Below are 27,241 nucleotides of genomic sequence, written 5' to 3'. Positions count from 1 at the left end.
TGGAGAGATCAGCCATGTTGAGAGAGGATTTACTGAGCAACAGGAACCACCATTTCCTCTGAGTCCTCGGCATGTTGACTAGGTCACCTGCGAAAGAGGCCCAGCACCTTCCTTCTGACTTTCATTAGCCAGGAGAGACACGCATCTAACTCAAACGGTCACAGGGCAGAACACTTCCTGTGTCTCAGTCTCAGCAATTGTATCCAGAAAATAATTTTCAGACTCCTCATTGAGCAAGGCTCAACTGCTAGGGGATGCCAGTTGCAGGTGATCTGAAAACTACGGTGAAGAAATTGAAAAACAGTTATCTTTCCATACCAGGCATGTGACAGGACAAGCTGTCCCAATGCAACAGTTGCCAGTCCAGTAAGGAAATATTCCTGCAGGACCAGGAACAAGAAAATGGGGCTGTAAGAGCAACACAATCAGCAATAACGGCACGACCAACACAGGGGATTGCTGGAAGAGACCAGACATTCTGCACACATGCTCATGTTATCAAGCCCCCTTCCCCGCCCAATCAGACATTACAACAGATTTGAGAAAGGAGGTTGGGCTACTTGTTTTATCCCTCTAGGAAATGGGGTCACGGCTGGGGAGGGAAATGGGCCAATCAATATTTATTCTAGTTCTCAGTAATCTGCCCACTTGCTCTGAAGCAGCAAATGAGAGGAAATGGAAGCTAAGGCATATAATCTGCTCTCAATACAGATGTGCAATTTCCACTGACATTAGTGGATTTACTGCTCATGCCTGCACAGGGACTACTGTCTTCCCACCTGCAAAGTCTTGTATGCACCTGAGACCCACTATTCCTCCTCCACCACCACCACCACCACACACAGCCCCCACAAACCAAAGGGTTGCCATACAGAGGGTCATAGCTTGCGGACATTTTAAACCTATTCACTCTGTCAGGAATGGCAGGGGAACTTGTGGGTCTACAGTGCTGGAAAGCCTCCCGGAAAGGACAGTGTCCTGACAGAGAACATACAGTACTAACATAGCCCTTTGCCTACTGTATCAGAAACAGGTGATGTACTAGCATTCACAAGCAGGCAGCACTGAACTGGGCCTGAGGTATTTACAGAACATTGTAGTTTTAAACCTCACCTGGGGCACATGCACAACACAGCTGGAGAAGGACAGCATTAAGAGTACAGACAACCTGATGGATTTGCGCAGTCTAAACTCGATTATCCAAAATTAGCGGAATAACTACGCATTTTAAGGTTTCAAGAGTGAGCTATATCCTACATATTGGAACAAATGTATGAAGTTTAATGCTCCAAGAAACTGTGGCTGAAGTTGGATTAGCTAGAAAAACCCACAGAAATGTGTGAAAACCAGGACAAATTTTTTTTTTTTTAAAGGAGCATTTTTACACCTTTCCTCAGCATTCATTAGTACATATTTTGCTAAAAAGGTTACACAGAAAATTCAATTGGTCCTTAAATTATTGGGCCAACTTTGTAGACCAAATTCAACTCATTCAAATGTGAAAGAGGGATTTGAGTCCCGGTTTAAGTGCTAATCTCAATACAACCTTACTCTGCAATTGCTACCAATGCCTCCACAATAATAAATTTGCACTTTACAGCCTTGTCAGAGCGTTCACCCTTCCCGCCAGACAGCACTTCACTCATTGAGAAACTGCCTAGGCTATTATCCCCAAGAGGCAGAAAGTCTACCTCACAGACCAACCCCACAACCATCCTTCTCAGTCGCCAGAGGGCTAGGAGGAAGAGAGGTACAAGCAAAAAGCAGTTCTATGGCTTTGTCTTGATTAGGTGTGATGTTAGCCTGTTAGCTTTAACTCCACCAGTTTAGCATGTCAAAGGCAGCGTGCCTTGTTTATATTAGATTTTAAAACATTTTAGTTATATGCCAATACATGCTATCATTGCACCTTAAAATCCTAGTCTAGAAAAAGCCTCAGAGGAAAGAGTCTGCAGATCCCCTCTTTGAGGTATACAAGGTAAAAGTGAGCTTTCTACACAGAAATAGTCTACAGAAATCTAGGCCCAAGTTGCCCCATTTCCCCTTCCCCACTATTGTCTGCACATCACTCCAATCAAGAGGCTAGTGGTATTTGACCAAAAGCTTCACGGATGAGCTTTCATGCCACATGGAAGCCAGCCAATCCTGTAGAAATGGAAGTCTCTGTTCATAATGGAGAGAAAACCCAGGCAACTAACAGCAAACAGCACATCTTGGGTAGTATCATCTTCCTTCCCTGCCTCACAGATGTCTCCATGATACTCCAACTCCAGATCACTGAGAAGGGAGCAGGCAGAGACTAAAGAGAGTTGCCTGTGGAGATGGATTGCTAGGTCATTGGAGGTGAATCAGGAAGTACCACAGAACATCAGTGGCAGTTCCCTCGTGAGTTGCTTTGCTCTGGAGAGCATGTTCCCAATTCTATTCAGGCCCCTTCTGCCATCACTGCTCTGAAGTGGGTTTGTTGTTACTGAAACCTTTATATTTGCGGCTCTGCGAAATGTTACATGGCCTTTCTTCTAATCAGATGCTGTGGCAGCAAAGCAATCAACAAGGGACAAACAAGGTAGAAAGAAAGCAACAGACATATAGCAAAGAACAGACAGTACAATCTGGCTGTACTAAGGAGCACGATCGAACCTAAACAAAAGATCAAGAGTAGACTCTTCAATACAAGTGGAATTTAGTAAGACAAAAAAAAAAAAAAAAGAAGTTCTTTAAATTTACATTCCATGGCTTAGTAATGGATAGGGTCCTTCTCACTGCCAGATCAACAGTACAACCCCAGCTCATTCTCCTAGCCTGCTGCCCAGTCACTAGATGAGAACACACTACACGGATCTCTGGGCAGTTCAAAACGGGCAGGTGCTCACACCACAAGAAAACCCACCACAATTAGTACTACATTGTTTCAGTAGACAGGTAAGGAAGATTGCATGGGCCAGACACAGAATAAGGAAGCCCCCTTGCACCTCAAGTGGTGCCCACACAGATTTTTCTGCTGTTTTCCCCACTGTTAGCCTAGCACCCGTGCAGCTCTACTAGGTACACCAGACACCTGCCTTCCTTTGCTCAGGCAGCTCCAGATGAGAGTGCTAAAATGCCTGTGCTGATTCACAGGAGTAAAACTGCACAGATACTTACGCCAGCAGTGAGAAAATAGCATCAAATTCTCAGTGTAGACAAGGCCCTGAAGATTGCACCTCTACATCAGGACACAGGAAGTCTGGCAGGACAGTGTGGGGAAGCTTGCTCTGCTGCCCACGCGATCGTAGTTCTGTGAACAGCCTATTTCACTGTGCAGTAACTCCAGCACTTACCACCAACTACAATCTCACAAAATTAGAGGGTAGAAATGGGAAACAGGGTCACTAGGAGGAAAAAGGGGAAGTTTCCAAATTCCACACTCAGATCTTGTCTACACTGAGGGAACTACATGGACATAAACCCCTAGTGTGGGAACCTTATCCAGACACAAGTTGCTGTTCACACCAGTGCAATGTGTCTAAACATTGGTGCAGCTACATCAGTGCAGAACACCACACACAAGATCGACCAAACAACCAGTCTAATTTACTGCTCTAATCACAAACAGTAAATAAAACCACATGGAACAGAATTATTAGCCTTTCATTTTGCTGTTTCTGTTCCCTGGAACGCACAAGATTTTAATGGGAAAAATATGGGTCTGCTATTTTCCAGTACATCTCTGGTAGGAAACAGCTGTGGAAAGGATTGTGTATGTAAACTGATGGGGCTAGCTCATTAGAGGTCTGAAAACATAATGGCACAGATGTGCACAGGAAAGATCTCTACTCTTTATCTTTCAATACAGAACACCCAGTGACGTTAAGACAGATTTTTATCACATGCAAACCTCATTCTGCATTCGGGAAATGATGTTACAGGCAGATCTCTCTGAGCACGGGATGTTATGTGCATAGGACCAGCGTGTCCACCTCCACCCCCCTCCACACACACACCCCTCCCCAGCCAGCTATCCTTCTCTATAAAGGTGAAATCGAAATCTGGAACATGCAGAGTTTGTATCGCCAAGAGCAAATGCCATGGAACTAAAAAGGGGTTGGACAGTCTAGATCTTCCATTTGTCCCCAAAACAGGACACAGTGTCCCCGCAACAGTGGTGACTGCAACCAAAAAGCTACCTAGGCTTGCAATGACTAGTGTGGGGCCCACACATGTTCCTTCCTGGCCTGCCAGCCACTGAGCGGACTTCCTCCATCAAGGGACCAATATGGCCTCCAGATACAGAGGACAGTACAGAGGAGGAGCGGATTTAGCTGTAGGCAGGGAACCAGTGCAAAGGACACAGAAACAGACGAAACAGTCTCCCTTCCCCACACCCCTAACAGTAGGGGAATCAACTGGGGTGAGTGGGTGGGAAGAGGCAGAGATAGAAGAGGTAATACAGCAACAAAGGAAGGGTTCGTCTAGAGTAGGAAGAAAGCCAATTCTGACTAATCTCAGCCTCAGCCACCTCTGAGCAAACCCCAAGCTTTTTTCCCCCAACCCAGATGTATCCAAAGAGGAGACCGAATCCCAGGAGAGGCTGCAACAGGAAGAGGGATTCCATGTTCATCTTCCCGCCCCACCACTGCAGTGCCTCCTTGGGGACAGAGAAGGAAAGGGCATCTCTGAGGGGGCAAACAGAAAATGTTTGGGGGGAGGGGAAGAATACAACAAAAATGGAGCACACATACAAAATGGGGGAAGGAGATGCTGATGCTTCCCAATAGAGAGATAAGAAGAGAACACAGAGAGAGGAAACAGTGGGGAAAAACTGTGCCCAACACTCCTGTCACATTCCAGGGTGCAATGCATACCAGCGAGGGGTTCCACCCCCACCTGCCCTGAAACCTTGGGTGCCTCACAAAGTTTTGCTGTTGTATCTCCCAACCTGGGTCACTCTCCAACAGCATGCAGGGCACACCCCGAGTGTCTGTGTAAGGCTGCAGCTCAGGTCCAGCAATTCTGGCCTGAGGAGCTTGTCAGCTACACACCAGCCACACGCTGGCTTCCAGCAGCCTTGGTTACTACGTGCAGGGTGACCCCAACACACACTCAGTCCCAAATTTTCCCCAAATTGTGTGTTCTGCACTGTCCAGCCCCCTCCTGGGCAGTTCAGTTAAAGTACCAAACTATTGAAGATCTGTTCCCTTACAGGGACAACAGACCGAATATCTAGAGTTACCCAAACAGTACAGTTTAAACACAACACTAGATTAGTTTTTATTAAAAAGAAGTTTAACTACAAAGAGATGCAGTTGTACTCACTCAAGGTATTAAAGTCAGAAATGGTTACAAAATAAAATGCCTTTTAGTAGCTAAAACTTAAACTAGATTTGATTCAAAGTAAAATCCTCACCACGTTACCAGCTACACTGCTGACCACATTTTCAGGTCAGAATCACACCCAAAGTCAAAAGGCTGGTTCCTTTGTCTTCTTAGATGAGAGAGAGGGGAAGGGAAAGAAAAAGAACCTGGGGGGTTTTTCCCCTCACTTTTATAGTCCATTCACCTTTGAAATGCATTGTCCTGAGGGTTACCCCTAGACAAAGTTCCTTCCAGCTGACAGGACAGAGCGATGGAGTGTCCTGGTGAAAGAGGTTCTATGTTGCTGCTAAAATGCAGATCGATCTGTTCCCACTCCCCCTCTTTGTCAAAAATGGCCACCATAACAGTGATTGCTAATTAACTTTGATGACAGCTCGCTAGAGGCATCAGCTTGTCCTTTGTCTTTGAGTAACCGGTTTACCCTTCTTGCTGTTCCAAGAACCCTCTTTCCTGCTTACATGTTAACTGAAGTAAATACATTTCTTTGTTTAGGATAGACCTGTTTAACTACTGCTTAGTCAGGGCTACGTTGGTTTGAACATGTGCTAACAACATCCTAGGGGGGAATTCGTAACTTTACACATAATGTTACTACACCCATTGCACCGTGATATTATTGACCAGTGAGTTATTAGTTTTCAAATTGATACTACCAAGGCATATTCTGTACAAAGATAATGACACTGGTTTGCAGGATGTGAATACAGGGGTGCATTCGGTCACAACCCACCCCCCAAACAGATGGAGGCTTAGCATCCCCCGGATTTCCAGCTGATGTGGAGAGTGTTAGATGGTGGTCACCATCAGCTCGCCCGTCAATTTAAGAAGGATCAGATATGAGGGTGGGATTTGGGAAAGGGAGAGGATAGCCCAAATAATCCTCTCACTGACCTTCCCAAAAGTCCTAATCCTAGCCCTACAAAGTGGCACGGGCAGGTTAGTGCATAGGCACATGGCTACTAAAGCCATTGGAAGAAAGATGTCTCTCCACAGGGCTTTTTGGCTTCACGGGGTGAACATTCTGCAACATGGGGACTAACAAGAAAGATCAGCCAGTCGGAAGACCATGGCCCAAATTCACTTCACCATGACTTCTACTCTAGTTTAATATGGGTCAGAGAAGGACAGTCCTTTGAAATGGCACATTTGTATTTCAAAACAGTATCTCCCAATGACTGTTGTATCCTAGTGAATATAAAAAGCCACTTCCTACCTCAGAAGGTAGACATTTCAAGAAAGCTTTTGTATACTTAGTCCACACAGAAATAGCCAGTTTTATGGCTCCTGGTGAAGTTTTGCTCCAGGTTTTATAGGGCTCCCTCACTGCTGGTTATGTTTGTATGTACTACAGTTAACCTTCCTAGCCTTAGCACATAAAATAATGCCATCTGGCCAGACAAACAGCAGGCCATCCATTATTATTGTGTAGATGGACAGGAATAAGCCACATGCAAATAACATCTCCATGGCTGTTTAAAAGCTCCCTGCTCTGTCTCAGATGGACACTGAGCTGACAATGCACTGAGCAAGCGTGTCTGACTGTCATGCTGCCCTGGTACTAAAAATACAGTGCTTATAACTTTGATTAACTGAACCCTTTTCCTTTGTGATTGAATTTACTACGAGGCTGTAAAATCTGTCTTTCAGAATTTAAGAAGGAAATACAGCCATCATGAAGATAAATCAGGATTTACCGTCTTACTGCATATGAAATTGCTAGGAGAAGCGTTAAGGCTCTTTATCCTTATCCAAAATTGCTTCATGAGTCTTGTTGCCAAACACCGCTAAGCAAGGCATTCCAAAGAGGAAAGCGGAAGCTTCTCTGGCAACGTGCCACCCCCAGAAGCTGCTGCTTCGTTCTGTTCTACACCAGAGCACTCGCCTTCTTCAGAGAGAAGTGTGCTACTTTGCTTTTCCCTAAAGAAAGTCACAGATTCGATAGAAATTGGCATATTAAGAAGCAGCACAGTGGATTCCTAGCCCACATTTGATACAAATTCATAGATCAATGAACACTGCCCAGCTCTCCCTATGCCAGTAGTCTGGCAAAACACTAGCAATTAGCCCCATTCCTCTAGTTTTAACCTTTAATGATCCTATTTCTAGTTTTCTCTAATTTTGTTGAAGAAAAAACAATTTTCAGGGACATAATAATCATAAGCCTTCTAGTAAAATAACCCACGCCTTCGGTCACACAGCAATTGGGGATAAGACTTTGCAGACAACCCTGCTGTTAAAAATATAAACATTCGGTGAAGCAAACAATATAGCTAAACCTGGGTCTCAATACTACTGGGCAAAATACCAAGGATGGGATGCGGATGCTGTTTTCACATGAACAGGATTCAAAATGTAGTTAAAATGCAGAGACAGGGAACAGGATTGGGACTCAGGAGACCTTAGTTCCCTGCCACTGACCTGCTGTGCAATCTTAGGCAAGTCACTTCCCTTTGCAGTTTTCCTTCCCACCTTTTTGCCTCATATCTCAAATTATGACTGTAAACCCACTGGGGCAGGGACTTGCTTTTATTTCTTCTGTAAAGCTCCCAACACATTTCATGTGCTGTAAAATAATGAGAAGTTAACTGTCATGTCAGTCACATCTAAAATGGTTAGATGTCACTAATTATTCTTAAAGGCCAAATTTTCAAATGGGTCCCTGAACAGGCTCACTTCAGTGGCAAGCACACTCACCTAAAATGCTAGTCTGCAAACAAGGGGGTTAGGACATATGGATTAATTTCAGTCTCATTGGAACAAGTCACTCACTTATTTTATCATGTAAAAGTGGGTGACCAAAAGGGTCAGTTCGATGTTTTTGCGGCTTAACTTTTATCATATAGCTAAAGGATGACACGTAAGTTACAGGCCCAGCCACCTCTGAGATCACATACCTAATTAGCACTAAAAGCTTTTTCCATCTGGCAAAGCAGCGCACAGTTACAACTGGACAGTTGATTCCCCCTCCTTGCGTTTGTTTCCTTTGTCTTCTAGAGATGTCATTGTGCCTCATTGTCACTTCTTCCTTACTGGAGACCTGGCTTTGCAAGCAATGCATCTCCTGGCTGTTCAACATGGAAATTTGCTTTCAGTTTCTACCTCCTTCTCCTTTACCATTCACAGCTCAAACTCACCCATTAAACTCAAATGGCCAGCAAGCCACTGAACTTGACAGATCAAAGCAGCAGCCTGAGGACGACCTCCTCAGAGTCAGCAGAGCAAGGAGGCAGCAAACACGGACTAGCATTTTGAAAGATGTGTGGCGTCTTCTAGTAGCAACTACAGACAAGTAGTAAAAGCAAAGCTCAGATTTTACTGATGATTAAACAAAAAAATATTAACTCAGCAAGACTACCCGAGACTTTAGTGAATAGCAGGTCACATTTACTCTAGATAACATGCCAGAAGTGCTGCAATTGTTTTACAGAAGGTTTTTAAAAACTCTTTTCAATTTTATTAAGAAAAGGCACCTGACGATACCAACTAACAGAGCAGCTGTGGGATTAACACTCAATTTACCACATCTATACTAACCTTTTTTTGGAAGTCTCCCACCATGACATCTCTGTCGGTGATAGCACAGAGAGGGCACAGGCGTTTCAACCACGTCGTCACCTTGCCTAGATCTAAGCCAGTCTAGACAAGCGCAGTGCCAAACACACCAGCAGTCTATACTGGCACTACCAACACGAGAAACTGCCTGAAAAAGGCAAACATGAGGTGACTGGGTTCAAGTCTGCATCCCATCCACTCGCGCTGAAGCAGAGCGGACAGGCTGGAGTGATCACTCACTGAGTGGAGCGCACTTCAGATAATAGTACTGCCTCACTGCAAACTCCACTAAACATTAACTGGGAAATGCTCCCTAAACAAGTTTTAAACGGTGCGTTGAGTTGCTTCTTTCACAAGGAGAACTATCCATAGAACAGGAGAAGGGTGGGCCTGGAGCGAAGGCTAGAACCACATACTACATATACAACTACACCTCTACCTCGATAGAACACTACCCGATATAACATGAATTCGGATAGAACGCGGTAAAGCAGTGCTCCGGGGGGGCGGGGCGGGGCTGCGCACTCTGGTGAATCAAAGCAAGTTTGATATAACGCAGTAAGATTTTTTGGCTCCCGAGGGCAGGGTTTTGAACCCTTGCAATTGAACCCTTTGTACAGAATAAAAACAACTGACCGATGTGCTGAATGTGCAGATACAAGATATTAAACTCTGACCGGAAGGGGGATCCCATTGTCCCTATAATAATGAATCACTCTCCTAAAAGGACTGTCTTTTAGTCAAATGCATGGGAGGGAAGCGGAGAAGCTCATGGCCCAAGTGACTGCATGTGCAGGAAAAAAGTCCTGCCCAGAAGGTCAGCATGGACCAGGCAGTCCAGGCCAGGCACCAGACTGGGAATTTCTAACCTCTCACCATCTACCAGGAAAGTAGGATCAATAGCCATTGACTTAAGCACTCATTAAGAGTCACCTTTTTAAATCCGTATATTGGATCAATTCTTCCTTCATCCCTAGATTTCACCGTTTGTACAGACTTGACCTAAACTGATACAGAACATCATGCTTTACCGTACTTGTACTAACTGGTAAGAAATCTCCCTGTTACACAAGCCGCAATCCTCTCTCCGAGGTTTTATGTATATAAGGATTTCACTGTTCATACCACATGCACTTTGAATGCATTTGTCCACAGAACATTTTGCTTTGCTGTCCCCAGATTGCACACAAGTGCTGTTGTGGGGTAAGGGCAACTCTCCTAGCAGGATGTTTCTATTCCCCCACCGAAGCAAAGCCCCTGAGGATGGAGATGCTCTTTCCCCCACCTTTTCAAACATGTGGCATTTACCATATCTAAAACAATCAATCATTGTGAGCTAACTCCATCCAGTGTGAGATGCCACCTCTGTCCAAGGTGCAGAAGCAGTAACATTCATTAAAGCGCTTGATATTCTAAATAGTCAACACTCATCCTGACTTTAACTACTACCACCCCTAATTTGGGCAGTCATTTCCACTGTGATTTCTGTGTATGGTATTTCTAATGCACCCAACATTACCCTGCACTTGGTTTTCCCAGGACTGTGGATTGCTACTAAGTTTTGCAGAGCAATGAACTATACCCCGTTCTAGGACTTCAGCACTTTCACAATATTTACAAGATTGCTCCTCATAGTACTGGTGCTTACATCAAGAATGTCCCCAAAGCATGTGCATCTTGAAACCCTAGGATTTATTTCTATACAAATACTAATGACACAAATAAGAGAATGGGTGCAGTTCTGTCAATATAATATAGTGATCACATTTATAGCACTCCCGGCAGTGATCCATCAGCTCGGATAAGAATCCGGCTCAATATCAAGTGTCTTAAACTTACAATGCTCCTTTAAATCAAAGTTACAAAAAAAGGCAGTCCCCAACTTGTAGAAGGTAAAGTATCACCATGCTCTAGCCAATTAAGGATGCTTTATAGCCTATGTACTCAGGTCCTGCATTGACAGGCAGTTAGTACGTAAAGTTCAAAAGAGAATATAGAATATTGTTCCCAGCCGAAGCCCCATCAGAAAGGAGAACAAGAGCCGAAGGAAGGCCGGTTAATGGAGTTTGGAGAGTGTTGAAAGTGGGATTTTCAAAGCCTAATTCTCACTGCTTTTAATGGAAATTGGACACCAAGATCCTGTAAGCAGCTTTAAAAATCTCTATGGCAGAGATTGTTCTATGTATGTCAGAGTCCAAAAGCCATTCGGAGAAAGAAATGGCAAGTCTCCTGTGAACAACAAGTCTGAGGCCCAGCACTGCTTACCCAGCAGTTGCTTGTTGCCAATTCCAAACATTACAAAGAGGAGAAAGGAAGCATAGGCTGCGAAATTGGCACTAGTTAGAGCAGCTGCTCTCATTAGGCAGAAAAACTGCTGAGCAGCCAGGAGACGCTGGTTGTTACATTCTGTAAGGGCATGAGAACCAGAGGAAGTAGAGAGAGGGAACACACTCCACCGCTACATTCAACAGCGCTTCCTCAGAATCGCTGGGAAACTTTCCCCTCCAACCCCGCCCAGCTCCATTGCATAGGGCTATGCTCCCAAAGCTAGTGCTGAGAAGCTCCTGTACAAACAAACAGATGCAAGTAGCTAGATTTCAGAAGAGAGGAAGAGCTGCCATCAAGTTGTTTTTCTAAAAAGCCAGAGACCATGTGAACCCTCAGAAGCAGAAGTAGTTGTGGCAGAAGGGTTAGTATGGGTCAAAAAGATTTAGTATAGAGTACAATTACAGTAAGAACAAGTTAAAGCTATTCTACAGTTCTAAACGTGGACAAAGATGTTGAGTCCCCTGGCAGGCTAGAATCCATCTGCTTGGCAGGAGTTCACGATCTGGGAGGAGATTATCACAGCTGCAGGCTTCCCTGCATCTCTGCCCCCTTTCTGGTCTCTGGGAGTGCGTCCCACCCTCTCCTCCCCGAGGTCGGGCCTCGTGCTTTTACCTCTCCTGGGACGGAATTCCACGATTCTCCCACTCTTACCCAGGATGCTGCAGCCCAGAGCCCACTCCACCAATCATGGTTATCAAGCAGGTCTGACTAGGTTCTTCCCTTCAGGAATTCTGGACCAGTGGTCACTACATATACCAAACAGCTTCCTCAAAACCAAAGCATTGCTATGTTGTAGGAATAAAGCACTTAAAGAAAAAGGATTTTAGAAATATACATGCATGTCTATCTCACCAAGTGGCTTACCATCCCCAATGGTAACCTAGACAGGCCTAGCTTCTTCAGACACCTCCAGCTGGTGCTTGTATCTTAATCTAGTTCCCCAAGCAACCCCCCCTCTCGACAGGCAGGTAGAGTCCCTTTTTACATTGCTACAGTCCTTCTGGCTCCCTCCTGGCCTGGCCTCTCCTCTCAACAAATCAGGTGTTTGCTGAGAAGTGGCTTATTTTGAGCGAGGCTTATTACAATTTAGGACTGGAAAGTACCTTTGCTTCAAGATAATTTGCTGCTTTTTCTCTTCCAGTTTAATTTTTTCATACAGTCCCCCGTGATGTTATTAAAATATGACCACACAAATCACTGTGGTCGGGGGAGGGATAGCTAAGTGGTTTGAGCATTGGCCTGCTAAACCCAGGGTTGGGAGTTCAATCCTTGAGGGGGCCACTTAGGGATCTGGGGCAAAAATCAGTATTTGGTCCTGCTAGTGAAGGCAGGGGGCTGGACTTGATGACCTTTCAGGGTCCCTTCCAGTTCTATGAGATAGGTATATCTCCATATATTAACTGCTGCTACCACTGTTATATAATTACAACAAATCTTATACAAAATGTGACAGAAAGGGTTACGCCGCTTACAGGATAATTGACCCAGAGTCAACCATTAGAGAAAAAAGAACAAGGAATCCTTGTGGCACCTTGGAGACTAAAAAATTTATTTGGGCATAAGCTTCCGTGGGCTAGAACCCACTTCATCAGATGCATGAAGTGAAAAATATAGGAGCAGGTATAAATACATGAAAAGATGGGGGTTGCTTTACCGAGTGTGAGGTCAATCTAATGAGATAAATCAATTAACAGCAGGATACCAAGGGAGAAAAAATAACTTTTGAAGTGGTAAGAGAGTGGCCCATTACAGACAGTTGACAAGAAGGTGTGAGTATCAGTAGGGAGAAATTAGTATTGGAGAAATTAAGTTTAGTTTTGTAATGACCCAACCACTCCCAGTCTTTATTCAGGCCTAATCTGATGGTATCCAGGTTGCAAATTAATTCCAGTTCTGCAGCTTCACTTTAGAGTCTGTTTTTGAAGTTTTTTTGTTGAAGAATTGCCACTTTTAGGTCTGTTACTGAGTGACCAGAGAGACTGAAGTGTTCCCCTACTGGTTTTTGAATGTTATGATTCCTGATGTCAGATTTAACATGGCTACCACTCTGAAACTTGTAACCACTAGAGCAGGGGTCGGCAACGTTTGGCACGCGGCTCGCCAGGGTAAGCACCCTGGCGGGCCGGGCCAGTTTATTTACCTGCTGACGCGGCAGGTTCGGCCGATTGCGGCCCCCACTGGCCACGATCCGCCAACCCGGGCCAATGGGGGCGGCGGGAAGCCACGGCCAGCACATCCCTCGCCTGCGCCGCTTCTTGCCGCCCCCATTGGCCCGGGACGGTGAACCGCAGCGAGTGGGGGCTGCGATCGGCTGAACCTGCCGCGTCAGCAGGTAAATAAACTGGCCCGGCCCCCTAGGGTGCTTACCCTAGCGAGCCGCGTGCCAAACGTTGCCGACCCCTGCACTAGAGAGATATTAGAACAATATGTAAATGGTAATTAGGGCCATTCCATGGTAGATTTGCATTTCGAAGTTCTAGCCTAACTGTACTGTTAGAAATTAGAGGTGATACTAATTGTATGTATGTACTCATATCTTGTTAAATGCTAGCCATGTAAACACACAGTTCCTGTCTGTCATTATAGCTATTGATTCAGAGACCAAAAGGGAATATTAACATTTAGATGAATCTTGGGTGCAATAATGTCATTGTCTATGTGTCTCTTTAAAGTTTGTGATAGATTGCCTAATGGATAAACTGCCTTGTGTTAAGTCAGGTAGCTAATCACCAGTGATGCTTAGGAAATAGATCTACATCAAAGTATCCGTGACCACCTGTTGTTCGCCTAAAGACTCCGAACTGTATAAAGATGCCTTGGGTCCCAATCCTTTTTATCTCAGATCTGCTTGATGCTTCATGCAGAGGAAGCTTAAGCCCAAGATTGAGATCTCTAGTCCTAACCTGGAATCACCCTGAATATAAATATTGGACTATAACCTATTAACTAATTCTGAAAGAACTCTTTGCAACTACAAAGCTCACCATCTCTGCTATGAATCTGAATCTCAAGAATTGTACTCATGTCTGTATGTATACTGATCTTTTAACCAATACTCCTCCTCTCCTTTTTTTTGTAAATAAATTTTAGTTTAGTTAATAAGAATTGGCTGTAAGCGTGTATTTGGGTAAGATCTGGAACATTCATTAACCTGGGAGATAATGTGTCTGATTCTTTGGGATTGGTAGAATTTTTTTTATGTGATCAGTAAGATTTACAGTAATCCTCATATTTGACTTGGGTGTCTGGGTGGAGGCCTGAGGCTGGGTTGCTTTAAGGGAACTGGCTGCAGACACCATCTGTGGATCTACCCACAACGGACTACACACAAAGCATCGGTCTGGAACAACGATAATCCAGTGGAACTGAATAAGCACTTTTATTATAGGTACTCTGTAGAATGAGCTTCGGATACCCCCATGATCAGAGGCCAGGACACAAATCCAGAGCTTTATTTAAAAAATAAAACAGGTCCTAGGAGACTGGAGAGATCCTGGGACACACAAAACATGGTGTCTCAGGCACATCTGACCAAAGAGTGGATATTGATTCTAGCTATATAAACATCATCTTTTCACTGTAGAATTAGCTAAGGCAAGCCTGCTCCACTGAGCTCCGCAGAGTTACAAAAGATATGTTATACAAACTCTCTGTCTTAACCTGATTTTCCGGGTTTTTAAAAAATATGATTATATGATTCATGGACCATGGGTTAGGCAATTTCTCACAGGCAAACTGAAAGGACGAACACACCTTAACTGCCACAGAAACCTCGAGAAGGATAAAGGGCTGTCTGAGGTGCTCTCTCTCAGAAGGCAAGTCATAAGAGCAGGCAAATAGAAGAGAAGAGACACTCAAGGATCAAGGAGGAGACAAGAGTCAGCAGGGGTGCAAGTGACAGTAGGAAGTCGACAATCCCTGCAGATCAGCATTTTCTCCCCATCCCAACTTACTCCACAGAGAGAATGGGAACTGTCTTTGTCCAGCAACAGTCTGACTCCATCACAAAGCAAAGAGGACTGGAATTTCCATAGCATGCTGGCTGCTACACTAACACGGTTACAGGAACTTTACCTTTGGGTAATTATTTTCTGGTAACTAGCGTTTAGGGCTTCCAAAAAGTCTGCATAGGAAGTTGTTCTTAGGATGGGGTGCAAATTGCTCTCCTCTAGATACCTTCAAACTTCAATAAACGTATTAAAGACTAACTAAGGAAAGGATAGAACTAGGAAACACTGCGCTGCTTCTGATAACAGGATAACATTCATTTAGCTCTCACTTTTAAATTGAAAAATTCAAGTTCTCCTTATCTCCTACTTTACAGACCCCGCCTTAGCCACACAAGAGTATTTACTTACACCTTTAAGAAGCATTGTGCTAATCAGCCAGTTAGCATATAATCCCATAAGTATAGGATTTAACGGCAGGCTCAGGATGGTTACACTTCCCGACAGAGAATGCAAAAAGTCAATTCACTAGAAACAGCTTGTAAAGAGGCAGCTGAGCACCTGACAGAGTGTAATCATCAAGTCACTTTGTATCTGGTAGAAGCCGGCTTGCTCACTCTTTGCAGATGTGAAGATGATCTTACTCAGTGCCAGTCTAAACAGTGCACTGTAAGCTAGGGTGTGAATCTACTGTCCGTGTGGCCCCTCTGAATAGGATAAACAGCAGTATATCAAAGCATGCTAGGGAACTTTTAGTGCATGACAGCAGGATTCACACAGACAGCTAATGAGCGGCAGGCTATTGCAAGGTAGATTTACACCCCAGCTTACTGACTGTTCATTCAGACAATCTCTCAACAGCATTCCCCAGGATATGTTGCTTTTGAGATCATCCAGAAGGCTCCTCGGGTGACTCAAAAGACTGTATGCCAGAGAGACATACAACTAATATCTAGAAAGAGGAGTTCACCTAGCGGGAGTGGGGATTTTGAGAGAGATGGGAATGCAGAAAAGAGTTCTACTAAAACCTTTTGAAGGCAGGAGTTATTTCTATCTAGGTATTATTGTTATTAATCATGTTCCTAACGGTAGTGCTTAAAGACCAACCAAGTGAGGCCTCATGGAGGCACTGTACAAGTTCAAGAGTAGTAGATGGTCCCTGCCCCAAAGAGCTTACAATATATTCCGTTCCCCGCCTTCCATCACCATTTTGTCACTGCAATGTAAACTCCTCTGCAATCTGAAGTCATGTATAGATTTCCAAAGGCAAGTTCAACTGATTATTTGATAATGGCAGTCGAAGGAGTAATTGGTAATAGTTTGTATGACCCATTCAAAGACTTGTTTTTAGATTGTGGACTCCTTGGGACAGGACCATCCTCTCTATATTCAGGAAGCACTTTGCACGCTCCAGGCACTATCAGAAAAATAATGATTTCATGTGTCAGCGTCCCCACGCACTTCCAGAAATGGTTTCATTATTCCTGCAGTTCAAGGGGTCTGTTCTTCCAGTGCTTATACTGCCCAGCATGATACTCAGTATTGAAAACAGAAGTGCCCACTCACATGAGGACCCTACACTGCAACTATGCACAATGTAATCACTGAACATGCAGTTAGCTGTGCCATGCACATGACAGGGACAGCAGCTAGTGGGGCCCAGCTCACAAGTGAATTAACAGACCTCCACAACAAAAAACATGGAAATAGCAGGACTGCACTGGAAAGACATCAGTGGATTTCCTGTGTGGAAACAGACCGGATTGCTGGCCATTGTCCCAAATTCAGAAGATCAGGGAGCCCAAATTGTGTCAGTGCAGCCCCCAAATGGGCAATTGAACAGGAATCAAAAGGGCACATCTACTGTATACATAGAGTGGGTCAGGATATTACTGTCCATCTTCAGTAAGAAAGTAAAGCATGTTAAGATTACATATTCTGGAATTTGATGGGACCTAGTTGCTCAGATCAAGATAGAGCACTGAATGCTAGGACCTGCAGTCTCCATTGGTCGCACCACCATTTGGATAATGGAGTCCTATGCGGCCTTCAAGAGCCACATCAGACCCACAAACCACATTTCCGGCTGCTCTTGCTAGAATCCGGTACATCGTCTCTTCATCCCACCATGCAGGAAAAGAATTCTCCGTTTAGATGAACAAAATGAAGTCTCCACCGTCTCTTAATCCTCCATGGGAGCGCAGAATTTTGATACCCCAAAGAGTCATTGTTACAAAGAAGGTAGTTTAGTAGTACTGTACTCTCACTATGCTAGGAGTAAAGTTAGCCCAGGAATAACCTCTCTTACTGTAGCTTTGTCCGGTGCCTTTCATCCCAAAGATCTACAGTGCTTTAAAGACTACAGACACAAGATCACTTTCCCCCCCACCACAGAAGGGACCTGACTTCTGGGGCAAACAGCACAGCTATTTAACAGCACAACACTTTACAGTGTCTTAGGGCAGAAACTAAAACTGCAGAAGAAATGTTGAAGTAGGCAGATTGCACCCAAGTAAAATAGGAGTTGGCACGGATGTGGAGATTAAAATCCTCCACTCTTGCAAAAAGTGAAATTGGATATTTTCACATGGTCAGAAACTTGGTTTGAGTGTAAGAATCTACTCTTTAAAATGACTGACTCTGTAAGAATGGCATCTTGCTATTCAACAGACCTACTTTCTGCATGTAATCAGAGTCAGACTTGCTCACTTGAGTGACAAAAACAAGTTTTAGTTTTAACACATTAGCACTGCCGAGTCCAGACAGCAAGGTGGATGCTTTTCGGGCTCTCACAAAACCAACAGAATTGTTTATCAAGTTTCAATAAAACACTGAGAATGAAAATACTGGAGTTACTAAGGATAGAATCTGATCTGCAGAATATTTATTACTGGTGACCATATATGAGCCAGAAAGAATCTCATTTGATTTATTGCTTGAGTCTGTGGCACTATCATGTAAAATGCAAGTTTGCTTTTTTGAAGACACTTAGAGGCTAAGTTAGGTCTCTGGAGCTGCTGAAATACAAAAGTTGAATCCCACAAGGCCCCTTATGGAGAGGCATGTTTCAAATCAGAACCACACTTTGCATTCCTCCTGAAAGACAGCGTCAATACAGTACTCCCCAGCATCATGCTGGGAAGTGAATCACTAACACCATGTCCTACAGCACCTGCAGCTAGACTACAAAAATTGAAAGTCACATTACAGCACCAGTGCAATGGTTCTCAACCTGTGGCCCAATCAGCACACAGCTGCAGCCCGTGTGACGAGGGTGGGATAGCTCAGTGGTTTGAGCATTGGCTTGCTAAACCCAGGGTTGGGAGTGCAATCCTTGAGGGGGCCATTTAGGGATCTGGGGCAAAATCAGTACTTGGTCCTGCTAGTGAAGGCAGGGGGCTGGACTTGACCTTTTAGGGTCCCTTCCAGTTCTATGAGATATACTACCTCTGTGGCCCTGAGGATGTCCTATATATTGTGTGGATGTGGTCCACACAACACAGAAAGAGCTGCATATGCGGCCCTCAATGGTAAATAGATTGAAAACCACTGCATTAGCGGTAAGCTGCTTGGGCAGTCATGCAGATCTGCTCTGTCCTGTCATGGTGCCAGGAATACACCAGTGCCTGCAATAGTGGTGGCAGTTGTTGTAATACAGGTAATAATTTTTCTGTGTAGACCAAGTCTAGGGTGAGATCTCTCCTAGGAACACCAAGAAGTAACCTAGCCCAATAATGCTTATGATTAGACCACAAGTTAAAACAAACAATCAATCCCCTTTTCACATCCAGAAATAGAAATGCCAAAGAAAAAGCGTGGCCTGAGGCAAAAGCAAGCAGTTGTTACAGGGGACTACTTGAGAGAGTACTATTTACACATTACAAACTGTTCATTGCTCAGCTTTGCAAATCAGACGACTGAAATATACCTTCTGCTCACAGCCACAAGTTGGTTCCACCAGGCATCTTTCAGTTAGCAATATATGGGCCACACAACTATACATATTATTTCAGACATGTCAAGAACCCCAGAATTCTGTTCCAAGGGATTTTGGAATAAAGTTTAAGATAAGAAAAGACCACCAAAACAAAGTCTGGTACACACTTAATTGCTACGTGCCTGGTTTGGTATTGATGTTAATAAGTTATAAACTTATTCAGAGAAGAGTTCTCAGGCAAACTAGTCCCAAGGGCAAAGTTAGCCACTGGCCCTTGAGCCTGAAGCGGAGTAAAGAGAGGGGGGCTAACTTAAAAGTGAACTAGTTTAAGACAGTAAGCAGGGTATTGCTAGCATAGCCAGGTTAACCAGCAACTGCTGCTCTACAGACAAGAAACAAGCTGTTTGCAAACACTGCTAAGTTTACCTTCACACTCAATTTCACCATTTAGTTTTTTGCTTTGCATTACAGAAGTTTCAAACTTTGAAAACGCCGATCTGCTGTTTGTCTGTTTACAGCCAGCTAGCATCTTTGCTTACTCAGAACCGTGAGAAACAACACTCCGTGAAATCTAGGAGTCACTCAAAAAGCTACATTGGCAGTCACTAACCAATACCTATGTATAACATAACATGCCTTATGAATCTGCTCATACTTGAGCTAGTGGGCCACATCTGGTCCCAGCTTCTTAATAGAAGATAAAGATTTGTGGCCAAGAATAAAAAGATAAATATCCACTAAAAAGAGTTCCTTTCTCCTGAAAACACTTAATTGAAACAATAAAGGAATCTCCCTAGTGCACTGTTATTCAAACTTTTTTTTCTGGAGACTCAATTGAAGAAAATTGTTGATGCCTGCAACCCAATGGAGCTAGGGATGAGGAGTTTGGAGTGTGGGAGGGGGTGAGGGCTGGGGCAGAGGGTTGGGGTGCAGGGGTGAGCCCTGGGAGGATGGGGCCAGGAATGGAATGCCTGGGGACATAGAAAGATGTGGGAGTGGGGACAGGGTTCTGGGCTGGGGGGGCAGGCTCTGGGGTGGGACCAGGGATGAGGGGCTTGGGGTACAGAAAGGGGCTCCAGGTTTGGGGAGGCTCAGGGCTGGGGATTGGGGTGCAAGGTTGGGGCCATAGGCACCGACTTTGTGGGTACTCTGGGGCTGGAGCACCCATGGGGAAAAATTGGTGGGTGCTCTGCACCCACCAGCAGCTCCCCGACCCAGCTTACCTCCACCTCCCCTGAGCACACCACTGAGTCCTGCTTCTCCCCCTCCCTCCCAGCGCTTGCGCTGCAAAACAGCTGTTTCGCACAGTAAGCAGTGGGAGGGAGGGGGAGGAGGAACAAGGCATGCTCGGGGAAGAGGCGGGGCCGGGGCAGGGATTTGGGGAGGGGCGGGGCCATGCAAGCACCCACCAATGCCAAGAAACGTTGGCACCTGTGGTTGGGGCAGGTCCCGGTCAGCAGCACAGCAGGGGTGCTAAGGCAGGCTTCCTGCCTGTCCTGGCACCGAGGACTGTGCTGCGCCCGGAAGCAGCCAGCAGCAGGGCCGGCTCCTAAGCAGAGGTACACAAGTGGCTCCACATAGCTCTTGCCAGCAGGCACCACCACCACCACCCTGCCTAGGAGCCAGACGTGCTGCTGGCCACTTCCAGAGCACAGTGCGGTGTCAGAACAGGCAGGCACGAGCCTGCCTTAGCCAGGCAGCACCACCGATGGGACTTTTAACAGCCCAGTCGGCCGTGCTGACCGGAGCCGCCGTGACCCAGTGCCTTACATTCCACAACCCAGTACTGGGCTGCGACCCGCAGTTTGAAAGCCCCTGCCCTAGTGTATACCAAAGCCCTCACACTTGTAAATAAAATAGTTAAACATTAGGTCAGCCTATGTCAGAGATGGGCAAACTGCAGCCCGCAGGCCACATCCAGCCCGTGGGACCCTCCTGCCCAGCCCCTGAGCTCCTGGCCCAGGAGGCTAGCCCCCAGCCCCTCCGCTGCTGTTCCCCCCCACCCGCAGCCTCAGCTCACTGCGCCGCCGGCGCAATGCTCTGGGCGGCGGGGCTGCGAGCTCTTGCCGGGCAGCACAGGTGCAGAACTGCGGCCTGACCCGGTGCTCTGTGCTGCGCGGTGGCCTGGCTGGCTCCAGCTGGGCAGCACAGCTACCTGTCCTGGTGCTCGGGGCAGCACAGCTGTAGCACCGCCACCCACAGGTGCTCCAGGGAGCGTGGTAAGGGGGCAGGGAGCGGAGGAGGGGTGTGGATAGAGAGCAGGGGAGTTCGGGGTGGTGGTCAGGGGGCAGGGGTGTGGATAGGGGTCGGGATGGTCAGAGGGCAGGGAACAGGGGGGTTGAATAGGGGCAGGGGTCCCTGAGGGGGGGCAGTCGGGAACAGGGAATCTGGGGGCAGTCAGGGAACGGGGGGAGGTTGGATGGGGACAGCGGGGGGCAGTCAGGGAACGGGGGGAGGTTGGATGGGGACAGCGGGGGGCAGTCAGGGAACGGGGGGAGGTTGGATGGGGACAGCGGGGGGCAGTCAGGGAACGGGGGGAGGTTGGATGGGGACAGCGGGGGGCAGTCAGGGAACGGGGGGGGTTGGATGGGGACAGGAGTCCTGGGGGGGACGTCAGGGGGCAAGAACCGGGGGGGGGTCAGATAGGGGCAGGGGCCGGACCATGCCTGGCTATTTGGGGAGGCACAGCCTCCCCTAACGGGCCCTCCATAGGATTTCAGAAACCCGACGTGGCCCTCAGGGCAAAAAGTTTCCCTGCCCGACCTATGTACAGTATTACTAAGCTAGGACCTGGTGTAACCTGCCTTTCCTCTTGTGTTTTTCAGTTACAAGTCCTCCTGTGAGTCCTTCCAAAGGCGGACAGATTTCCCCCTAGCCCGGGCCAAGCTAGCGGTGTGAACAAGGGATGCCCGTGTGCGGACCACAGCACCATTGTGCGATACAAATCAGCCCCACTTCAAACCAAGTGCGGAGCCTAGCAGGGCCGCCCTGAGCAGACCCCTGCCCCGTCTGTCCCAGCCCAGCCCCCGCTTGGCGGCCAGCGCCGGGGCGCAGCGAGCGCTGATCTCGCCGAGGACAGCCCTGGCCAGACAGGCGTCGGGCGGGCCCCGAGGCGAGCCCGGCGAGCCTCACCTTGAACTCGCGGCTGTGCTGCGGGGTGTACTCCAGCGTCCAGAGCGCCCGCACCAGGTGCGCCAGCTGCTCGGTGACCTCGCCCTTGGGCGGCGGCGGGGCGCCGTTGTCGGGGGGGGTCCCGTCCCCGGGGCGGGCCGGCTCGCCCCCGCCCTCGCCCCCGCCGCGGTACTGCTCCAGCGCCAGGTACTCGGCGAAGAGCTCGGTGTTGCTGAGGCACTGCAGCACGGCGTTCATGAAGCACGTGTTCCCGTGGTTCTTCAGCCCGGCCACGCCGGGCACCGGCTCCGGGCCCGGCTCCGGCGCCTCGGGCGGCGGCTCGGGCTCGGGGCTCTGCGGCGGGCGGGCCGGGGGGAAGCAGCTGGCCAGGCCGCTGGGCGGCGGGGGCGCGGGGCCCCGGCCCGCCTCGGGCTCGGAGCTGTAGTGCGACAGGGTGGAGAGGGTCTTGAGCACCCGGCTCATGAAGCTGCTGAGCGAGCGGGCCGAGCCCGCGCCGGCCCGGCCCCGGAACAGCCGCTTGCTGAAGGAGCGCTTCTCCTTGGGGCCGCCGGCCGGCCCGGGGCCGCTCACCCTGGACATGGCGCCGGGGCCCAGGGCACATCCCCGGCGGGGGCTGCGATCGGCCGCTCAGCCCGCCGGCCGCTGCATGCCCGTCCGCCCGCCCGCGGCCTCCCGTAGCGGCTGCAGCCCGGCTCCCTCCCCGCTGGGGGCTCACCGGGACTCCATGGAGCGCCGGGGGGCGGAGCCCGAGCGGGTCACGTGCCCGCCGCGAGGCCGCCGCCGCCGCCATGGGCAGGCCGGGCGCCATCTTTACTACGGGGCGCGTTCCAGCCGGCTCGGGGGCGCCGCGGGGACTGCGCCCCCGCTCCCCGAGGGGCGGCCTGGGGACCACCTCGGCCCGAGTACAGCCCCGGCCCTGGCGGGAAACCTTTCCGGGGCCGGCGCTGTGCGCAGCACCCTGCCTGGCGCCTCCCTCAGCGCCTGCCCACCGGGCAGCCCGCGCCCCGGGTCCCGGGACAGAGCCAGGCCGGGGAATGGGGTTGGGTGGCACCAGCGGCCGGGTTGTGACCTAGGGTGACTAGATGTCCCGATTTTATAGGGACAGTCCCGATTTTTGGGTCTTTTTCTTATATAGGCTCCTATTACCCCCCCACCCCCCCGTCCCGATTTTTCACACTTGCTGTCTGGTCACCCTACGTGACCATCTGCCCCACCTGTCACCAACTGCCCCGCCTGTCCCTCCTCTGTCACCAACTGCCTGTTCTGTCACCAACTGCCTCGCCTGTCCCTCCTCTGTCACCAACTGCCTGTTCTGTCACCAACTGCCTCGCCTGTCCCTCCTCTGTCACCAACTGCCTGTTCTGTCACCAACTGCCTCGCCTGTCCCTGGTCTGTCACCAACTGCCTGTTCTGTCACCAACTGCCTCGCCTGTCCCTCCTCTGTCACCAACTGCCTGTTCTGTCACCAACTGCCCCACCTGTCCCTCCTCTGTCACCAACTGCCTGTTCTGTCACCAACTGCCCCACCTGTCCCTCCTCTGTCACCAACTGCCTGTTCTGTCACCAACTGCCCCGCCTGTCCCTCCTCTGTCACCAACTGCCTGTTCTGTCACCAACTGCCTCGCCTGTCCCTCCTCTGTCACCAACTGCCTGTTCTGTCACCAACTGCCTCGCCTGTCCCTCCTCTGTCACCAACTGCCTGTTCTGTCACCAACTGCCTCGCCTGTCCCTGGTCTGTCACCAACTGCCTGTTCTGTCACCAACTGCCTCGCCTGTCCCTCCTCTGTCACCAACTGCCTGTTCTGTCACCAACTGCCCCACCTGTCCCTCCTCTGTCACCAACTGCCTGTTCTGTCACCAACTGCCCCACCTGTCCCTCCTCTGTCACCAACTGCCTGTTCTGTCACCAACTGCCTCGCCTGTCCCTCCTCAGTCACCAACTGCCCCGCCTGTCACCAACTGCCCCGCCTGTCCCTCCTGTCACCAACTGCCTCGCCTGTCACCAACTGCCTCGCCTGTCCCTCCTCAGTCACCAACTGCCCCGCCTGTCACCAACTGCCCCGCCTGTCCCTCCTCTGTCACCAACTGCCTGTTCTGTCACCATCTGCCCCACCTGTCACCAACTGCCCCGCCTGTCCCTCCTCTGTCACCAACTGCCTGTTCTGTCACCAACTGCCTCGCCTGTCCCTGGTCTGTCACCAACTGCCTGTTCTGTCACCAACTGCCCCACCTGTCCCTCCTCTGTCACCAACTGCCTGTTCTGTCACCAACTGCCCCACCTGTCCCTCCTCTGTCACCAACTGCCTGTTCTGTCACCAACTGCCCCGCCTGTCCCTCCTCTGTCACCAACTGCCTGTTCTGTCACCAACTGCCTCGCCTGTCCCTCCTCTGTCACCAACTGCCTGTTCTGTCACCAACTGCCCCGCCTGTCCCTCCTCAGTCACCAACTGCCCCGCCTGTCACCAACTGCCCCGCCTGTCCCTCCTGTCACCAACTGCCTGTTCTGTCACCAACTGCCTCGCCTGTCCCTGGTCTGTCACCAACTGCCTGTTCTGTCACCAACTGCCCCGCCTGTCCCTCCTCTGTCACCAACTGCCTGTTCTGTCACCAACTGCCCCACCTGTCCCTGGTCTGTCACCATCTACCCCGCCTGTCACCAACTGCCATGTTCTGTCACCAACTGCCTTGTCTGTCCCTCCTCTGTCATCAACTGCCTTGTCTGTCCCTCCTCTGTCACCAACTGCCTGTTCTGTCACCAACTGCCCCGCCTGTCCCTGGTCTGTCACCAACTGCCTGTTCTGTCACCAACTGCCCTGCCTGTCCCTGATCTGTCACCAGCTGCCATGTCTTCTCACCTGCTTGTCACCAGTAGCGTTACCACCCAGCCAGTATTTGACTGGCCTGACTGGTTTTTATTTTTTTATGGATTTTCCAGTTACTAGAAAAATAATTTAGTCTGCCGGCTTTGTTTTGTTTTTTCCTGTGGGTCTAAAGATTTGCATTATCACAGTATATTGATATAGCTAATGTTAAAAGTTTCTTCTTCTTAGTGTCTCAAGGGGCACGTGACCAGGATTCATCACCAAATTTAGTCCACTGGTTGGAGCACTGGCAGGAAGTGCGACGTGAACGCTGTTTCATGCCCCCCAGAAGTGTCTGTGTCCAGCTAAAGATGCTGCAGTGTTCCCACTTCCACAATTTAAGCGATAACAGATCAAAACTGTGGAAAATACAGCAGCTGTCTGCCCATCAACACGCAAGTGCACAAGGGTTTGAGTCACGCGAGTGAAGAGACGTATTAAATAATGGAAGATCAGGGCAATGGTGCGAGTGATCCTACTACATCCCCCCCAAAAAAGCTGCACAGTCAGTGATAACTGGCTGAACGAAACAGACTACAAAGCCTGGCTGGCAAAATGTGCTGATAAAACAAATGCCCTTTTATTATCAATGATGTTATCAATCTTATCTGTATGTGTTCTCTCTCTAGATACTATAAGTGGCTGTTGAAGGTGGGGAGTTGCGGAGTTACCTTGTTGGTGTTGTGGCAAGCTTGCCTTGGGGGGAGGGAATTGCTGGGTTTTTTGCATTTCAAAGATGATAACCCCAGTCACCAGTGGCTGTGTTCTGTCACTAACTGCCCCACCTGTCACTAGTGGCCATGTTCTGCCACCAACTGCCCTGACTGTCACCAATGGCCATGTTCTCATGCAGGAGAGATACTCAAGGACTGGAAAAGGGCAAATATAGTACCTATTTATAAAAAGGGGAATAATGCCAACCCACGGAGTTATAGACCAGTTAGCTTAACGTCAGTACCTGAAAAGATAATAGAACAAATAATCAATCTGTAAGTACCCAGAACAAAATAAGATGACAAGGAACAGTCAACATGGATTTGTCAAGAACAAATCATGTCTAACTACCCTGATATCCCCCTTTGACTGGGTAACAAGCCTTGTGGATGGGGGGAGCAGTACATATGATATACCTCGACTTGAATAAGGCTTTGACACGGTCTCACATGGTTCCATAAACAACTAGAGAAATACAGCCTAGACAAACCTACTATAAGGTGGGTGCAAAACTGATTGGAAAACTGTACTCAGAGAGCAGTTATCAATGGTTCACAATTAAGCTGGAAGGGCTTATCGAGTGGGATCCTGTATGAATCTGTTCTGGTCTGGTTCTATTCAGTATCTTCATAAGTGATTTGGATAATGGCTTATAGAGAGTACACTTACAAAGTCTGTGGATGATACCAAAATAGGAAAGGTTGCAAGCACTTTGGAGGACAGGATTAGGATTCAAAATGATCTTTATAAACTGGAGAAATTGTGTGAAATAAATAGGATGAAATTCAATAAGGACAAATGCAAAGTATTACACTTAGGAAGAAATAATCAATTGCACAAATACAAAATGGGAAATGAGTGCCTAGGAAGGAGTGCTGCCAAGAAAAGTATCTGGGGGTTATAGTGGATCACTAACTAAATGTGAATTAACAGTATAATACCATTGCAAAAAAAAGCAAACATCATTCTGGGATGTATTAGCAGGAGCGTTATAGGAAAAACATGAGATGTAATTCTTCTACTCTACTCAGCGCTGATAAGCCTCAACTGGAGTATTGTGTCCAGTTCTAGGCACCACACTTTGGGGAAAATGTAGATAAATTGGAGAAAGTTCAGAGGAGAGCAACAAAAAATGATTAAACATCTAGAAAACAGGACCTTGAGGGAAGATTGAAAAAATTGGAGGTGTTTAGTCTGGGGAAGACAAGACTGAGGTGGGACATGATAACAGTCTTCAAGTACAGAAAAGGTTGTTACAAAGAGGAGGGTGATAAGCTGTTCTAATGAAGACAAGACAGAAAGCAATGGACTTAAATTGCAACAAGGGAGGTTTAGATTACATTAGGAAAAACTTCCTTACGCTAAGGATAGTTAAGCACTGGAACAAATTACCTAGAGAGGTTGTGGAATTTCCA

The 27,241-nt window shown here is 48.0% G+C and overlaps 1 protein-coding gene and 1 long non-coding RNA gene across 3 annotated transcripts in view; one reads left to right on the top strand and one right to left on the bottom strand.

Moving 5' to 3' along the window:
* The window catches only part of USP31 (ubiquitin specific peptidase 31), a 63,734-nt gene extending 40,821 nt beyond the window's left edge, over nucleotides 1-22,913 (bottom strand). For both annotated transcript variants that reach the window (XM_054042463.1, XM_054042462.1), the window contains exon 1: nucleotides 22,252-22,913. In XM_054042463.1, coding sequence (XP_053898438.1) covers nucleotides 22,252-22,830 — 579 coding nt within the window. In that variant the 5' untranslated portion in view covers nucleotides 22,831-22,913. The remainder of the gene's footprint in view (nucleotides 1-22,251) is intronic.
* On the top strand, nucleotides 22,221-25,702 carry LOC128844590 (uncharacterized). The gene is made up of 2 exons (XR_008446503.1): nucleotides 22,221-22,308; nucleotides 25,302-25,702. It is a non-coding gene; the product is annotated as an uncharacterized LOC128844590 (long non-coding RNA).
* The last annotated feature ends 1,539 nt before the right edge of the window (nucleotides 25,703-27,241 follow it).

The sequence above is a fragment of the Malaclemys terrapin genome, chromosome 10, assembly GCF_027887155.1.
Source record: "Malaclemys terrapin pileata isolate rMalTer1 chromosome 10, rMalTer1.hap1, whole genome shotgun sequence".
In the NCBI taxonomy this organism is placed as follows: domain Eukaryota; kingdom Metazoa; phylum Chordata; order Testudines; family Emydidae; genus Malaclemys; species Malaclemys terrapin.
Note: the sequence above shows the minus strand (reverse complement) of the source record. Positions and strands in the feature narration are given on the sequence as shown.